The sequence below is a fragment of the Myotis davidii genome, unplaced genomic scaffold (assembly GCF_000327345.1).
Source record: "Myotis davidii unplaced genomic scaffold, ASM32734v1 scaffold1577, whole genome shotgun sequence".
Lineage (NCBI taxonomy): Eukaryota > Metazoa > Chordata > Mammalia > Chiroptera > Vespertilionidae > Myotis > Myotis davidii.
In genome coordinates, this window is record NW_006288857.1 from 1 (window position 1) to 6,015 (window position 6,015).

Sequence of the window (6,015 nt, forward strand, 5' to 3'; positions counted from 1 at the left end):
CCCCGAGGAGACTCAGCACAACTGGAAAAGGACAGCAGATCACCCGCTTCAGAAAAGCGGTGCCTGTGAGCGTTTCGAAGTGAAAGCTTTTCTCGCAGAGGACGGGACAGAACCGACAGCAGACACCATGGAGTCCCCTTCAGCCCCTGCACACAGAGGGTGCGTCCCCTGGCAGGGGCTCCTGCTGACCGGTAAGGAGGGGACAATCCCTGGGGGTGGACAGGAAAAGGGGAGACAGAGACTGGCTGGGTCTTCTGGGGAGCACAGCGCTCTGAGAGTGGGCAGAGGGCTTCTGTTTGGATCTGAGGAAGAGGACAGGGGAGCAGAGTAGGATGGGGTGGGGGAGGGGGCTCAGCAGCAGGACAATCCATGATCTGGAGGTGGTGAGGAGCAGGAAAACCTCGTTTATGGTGAAGTTTTACAAGTTATTCATCACTGAAATGCTTTCTGAAAACTGATTAGCATATCAATTTGGGCACTAAGCATTTGTCTTTATCACCAACCTCGGAAATGGGCACATACACCCTAGGGGGTGCAGGACCCTAGGAACATTTATTCATTCAACTGTAGGTATTTGCAGCCTGTTGCAGGCACTGGGGGTGCAACAAGATCAGACAAGCCCTTGCCCCCATGGAGCTCATGTTCTATGGGGAGGAGACAGACAAAGAAACATCTACATGTGATGTCAGGTACCTACAGGTGCCATGAAGGAAACAGAGCAGAGACAGGTCAGAAAGTGAAAACGCACGGACAACGGGGGGTGAGGGCATGAGCGGGGTGGTAGGGGATAACATGGGGATAAGGACACATATGTAATATCTTAATAAAAAATATATTTAAAAAAAAGAAAGTGAAAACGGCGTCTTTAAAGGGTCAGTGAAGGCTAATCTCAGGGATGCCCCTGAGTGTCAGCAGAGGTCTGAGGACAGTGAGGAAGAGAGCTAGGGAGATGGGCAAACAGCTGGGAAAGTTCTCAAAACAGAAAAAAATAACAGGTTCGGATGTACTGAAGTCTTGGTGGCCATGCTGCTGACCTTGACCACAGGACACACACACACACACACACACACACACACACACACACACACTCAGAGCAAGGCGTTGTGAACTGGTAGGCTGAAAGATGTAGAGACCTGCTCAGGTCCCAAAGCCCCATCTCTCCATCTCAATACATAGCTCCAAAGATTGATCAATTTCTCTCTTCCCTCCTAGTCTCACTCTTAACCCTCTGGAGCCTGCCCACCACTGCCCAGCTCGCTATTGAATCAGTGCCGCCAAATGCTGCCGAAGGGGAGGGTGTGCTTCTCCGTGTCCACAATCTGCCTGGGAATCTTAGAGGCTATGCCTGGTACAAAGGGGAAACTATACACAGCGAACTTCAAATTGTATCATATGTAATAGACACTCAAACAACTACCCTCGGGCCTGCAAGCACTGGCAGAGAGACCATAAACCCCGATGGATCCCTCCTGTTCCAGAACGTCACCCAGAAAGACACAGGAGACTACACCCTACAAGCCATAGTGGAAAATTTTCAGAACAAACAAGTAACTGGACAGCTCCGTGTATACAGTGAGTGATTGCTCTCTGACCTCTGGGTGTCGGGTGGGTGAACACACAGGACTGATAGCCCTGGACTCTCCTCCATCCTCCTCTGCATCATCTCCCAGGTTGGGTTTGAGCATTTAGTGCAGGACACACACAGTGGAGACAAACTTCCTAAGATCAGAGTCCCCTTCCTGAATTCCAACCCTGCAGACATTCTCCACAGAGAGAAGGGCCAGTCCGATGGTAGTGACTCAGCAGAGGGAGATCAGTCTTAGTCCAGGCCCCTGGGCCCCTCCCATGACCATGACCATGAGAAAGACCCTGCAGGGCATGGATGATGGGCCCCCTGGGTTCCTCACAGAGCTCAAAAAAAGGGGCAGCCCCTCCCCAGACTTCAGTCCCAGGGCTTCTGACTTCAGGGTCCCTGAGGAGCCTGTGTCAGGTTGGGTTTAGTCTGTGGAAGTGTTGACTGAGAACAAGTTTCCTAGGTGCCCAAGTCACAAGGCTCCTGAACTGGTTACCAGCCAGGGCTCAGCCTCAAGAGCCACATCTGGGCAGGGATGGAGCCTGCTTCTATATTGCTACTGTGCACGCAATGAAGGGAGGAAAAGGAAGGGTTCTGAGCATAGACACTGCCTCTAGCCCACGTAATAGGGGAAGCACTCATAACCCATAGTAGACCCACCACAACTGGAAAAGGACAGCAGATCCTGGGCATTCCCCACATATACCTGAGACTATGTGTGGAGAGCAAATGTGCACAAGACCCCCAGGCCATTAGCCAACTGCCCTGGGGGACACAACAGAATCCAGAGGAAGGTCAGCATCCCCAGAGAGGAAGAGAAGATGCTCCAAGCCGCTCCTTGTCTACCAGGGATCTGGCCAGGGAGTCCTCTCTCATGGACAAATAACAGGTGCTGTTAACTTGGGAAGCTCCTCTTTTCCAAGCTTTAAGTCAGTAAATTGCAAAAGATTTAAGGTTCATTCAAAGACAGCATGGCAAACCTAAGACCATTTACCATTTATTCTGTTTTATTCAGGGGAAACTGAGTTACAGGGGGATACAGTTACTCAATCAGAGTCACGCAGACCATAACTGGCCAATCAGAATCATGCCAAGGTCTTTCTGCAGTAACAGCCCATCCTCGCCTCCACTCCAAGGGCCTTATTATGCATTTGTAGACCCTGAAACCAGCTATTGCTTCAGATCCTTTCTTCATAATTGTCCCCAACACAGAGGGAGAGATTCTGGTCTGGGGAGTGATAACAAATAGAGAGTTGATCTGCTTTTATTCTAGAATGAAATTACCTGCAGTAACATTCAGAGTCAGTGCTGGGAGCACCTAGGCCCTCCCCTCAGGTGGCCAATCCACACCTCCCTACACTGGACTTGAAACCACTTGTTTCCTGATGTGTTAGTATCCCTCCCAGAAATCATCTGTAACCCCACTGCTCACTACCAAGCACATTTCTGGGACTCTCTGCTCCTTGGCCTTCATCTGCCTCCTCCTTCACTCCAGCCACACTGCCTTACTCTGCTCTGCTTCCCCAACTGTGCAGTCTCCCCAGATTGTCCTAACACCTGTGTCCAGGTCCACCCTCCCGGGGAATAGGAAAAGACACAGAAATCAGTGGGAGCAGCAGCCCAGGCTCCATCATGAGCCAGTTTCCCAGGTCACCAGGAGAAAGTGCTTCTGCTGGGACTCCATCAGAGCTCCTTCCCCCCTGAGGCCAACAGGAGGAACAGGCCATATGACTGAGGCATGTAAACCATTGACCTACTCTCTAGATGACTCAACCAGGGAGTCAAAGGCAGAGGACAGGTCTCAGTCCCCAAAGCTCACGGGCTCACTTCACCCCTGACTGGTGACTCACATCTTCGTCCTGGTGTGAGGCTCCCATTTCTCCCAGTGGCTCCCGAGACCTTTCCAAGGTGGGCCTGGTGACCCTGCACCAGGTTCACTGCCTGTTTCACACACGTGTGTCCTTATGAAGACACCTTGACCACTGAGTGGGATCCTCTCGGACTATGAGATCCACCAGCCACTCTCCGTTCTCTCAGATGCTGCCCAATTTGAATGAATTTGACTAAACTCCAGTTGTTTCCTGAGTTAGAAGGAAAAGGAAGAGCACATGCCACAGGCCCGTGTGGGGGCTCCTCCCCACCTGCCTGACTGTCCATAGAAACAGGGAGGGAACGTCTCCCTAACTTTACTAACATGACACATGTCCTTTCTACCAACTTGGTGGCATCCCTCCCTGTATACAGCAGACACCTGGACTCGGCCCCGGGTCACTTCTGTTCTCTTAGCAGGGCTCACCTTCTCTCTATCCCAGGGAGTTCCTGATTCCAAACCCACTGTGGCATCTCCCTTTGGTCACAGTGTAACCTGGTTGGATGGCAGAACTTGGTCTATGACCTTCATGCTCTCTAGACAGAAATTCCTCCAAAAATGGGTATTAGAACTTTGGGGCATGAGTGATTTTCACATATTCTTTCACAGTAACTCAAAATGTATCTCATAACTGCCAAACACAAATGGACCATGAGAGCCATATCTTCACCACGTTCATGCCCCACCCCCTCCACAAGCCCCCCTTCTGTACGTGCTATTGTCTGCGTGTTGAGGAAGGATCCCTGCCCTCTGCAGTGGCAGAAAGGACATTAAAGACCAAGGGCAGCTGTGTGTTGAGGAAGGATCCCTGCCCTCTGCAGTGGCAGAAAGGACATTACAGACCAAGGACAGAGGGCCTGGCTCTGCTGCCACTTCCAGCCAGCTCCAATCATTCCTCACTCTTTTCTAAATCTTTCCTGGACTCTGCTCTGCCCTTCTGGGGTCACTGCCTCATGTCAGTCACCAGTAAAGTCCTGGATAGATGACCACACCTTGTGGCCCTGCAGCCTGGGTACTGAACTCACCGCCAGACTTGCTTGTAGTCATCTGTGTTTTTTTTCTGCTCAGACTTCCAGTTCAGGACCACACTACCCAGTCCCCTCAGGGTTTAGGACTACGGGGTGGCCCATCATTACTCATCTCTAGGTCAACCCTGGAATGTAAGGCTTCAGTGGAAACACATCTCGACCCGGCAATGTAGGTCTGTGTAGCTGGAGGGGACTCAGCACCTGCACATTCCAGGTGAGACCCAAGGTCGGCCAGGCAGTCAGCTGGTCAGTGAGGAACCAGGGCAGGTGCCGGGTGGTCTCTGACTCCCAGTCCTGTGTCTTTCTATGATCAAACCCTGATAGTTATCTGACACCTGAAAAAGTCTATGCTTTTTCTCCCAGACATAGAGCAGACGGCCTTACAATCTCTGAGCGCTCAGCTCCTCATGCATTTGTTTGTCTTGTGATGCACAGACCTGCCTTATTTCTTTTAGTGAGTTCTAAAGTTGGTTGAGAGGTAAGAGGTACCAACTCTGATTGAAGATGCCTTTGGAGAAATTAAAGGTACAAAACACAGCAATGTTCTCTCTGTTATCTGCACAGCGGAGTTACCCAAACCCAACATCACAAGCAACAACTCCCTCCCCGTGGAGCACAAGGACCCTGTTGTGTTAACGTGTGAACCTCAGACTCAGGGCACCACCTACCTGTGGTTGATCAACAGTCAGAGTCTCCCGGCCAGTGCCAGGCTGCAGCTGTCCAAGGACAACAGGACTCTCACTTTACTCCCTGTCACAAGGAAAGACACGGGACCCTATGAGTGTGAAACACAGAACTTGGCCGCAGTGACCCATTCACCCTGAATGTTGTCTGTGAGTAACTTCTGTCCCTGCCTGGGCCAGGCTGCTCACCCGAATCCACACTGCCAGAGGCCAGGCTACATCTGTCCCTCTCAGGTCCATGTACACAGACTCACACCAGGGTGGCCATAACTTCCTGTATAGGCAAGTCTGGTTAGGTCTTGGGACTGGGACAAACCGGTTAATGTCTGAGACTCAGCTGAGTGAATACAGGGGGCTATGGTTGGGGCTTTTTAAAACCAGGCTGTGACTCAGCTCAGAGGGAGAGTGTGGCCCTTACACAGACCAGTACCTTCCCCTTCCCTCTGATTACATCATGTGTGACTGTGTTCTCTTTGCTCCAGATGGCCCGGACACCCCTACCATTTACCCCTCTGATTCCCATTACCTACGTGGGACAAACCTCAGCCTCTCCTGCCAGGCAGCCTCTAACCCACCTGCACAGTATTCTTGGCTTATCAATGAGAGGCCCCATCACCCCACACAGGAGCTCTTTATCCCCAACATCACTTCGAATTATAGTGGATGCAGTTTTTTGGGCCTCAATATCCCCTCTGATTGGCCACTATTCCCCTCTGATTTGGTCACTATCGCAACTCGTGAGCTCAAAGGTCAAATCTCACATGGAACATGTGAGGCCCTCCTTCTTTATTTTGCAAATATAGACTTTTGGCTATTTCTAGTTCCCTTATCTTCTGTCTTTCCCTTGTCTTATGGACATGG

General features: G+C 51.1%; 1 protein-coding gene across 2 annotated transcripts in view; it reads left to right on the forward strand.

Annotated features, from left to right (window-relative positions):
* The first annotated feature begins 9 nt into the window (after positions 1–9).
* LOC102759011 (carcinoembryonic antigen-related cell adhesion molecule 1) overlaps positions 10–6,015 on the forward strand; it is a 23,428-nt gene continuing 17,422 nt past the window's right edge. For both annotated transcript variants that reach the window (XM_015562203.1, XM_015562204.1), the window contains exons 1-2: positions 10–191; positions 1,213–1,572. In XM_015562203.1, the coding sequence (XP_015417689.1) occupies positions 128–191; positions 1,213–1,572 (424 nt within the window). In that variant the 5' untranslated portion in view covers positions 10–127. The remainder of the gene's footprint in view (positions 192–1,212; positions 1,573–6,015) is intronic.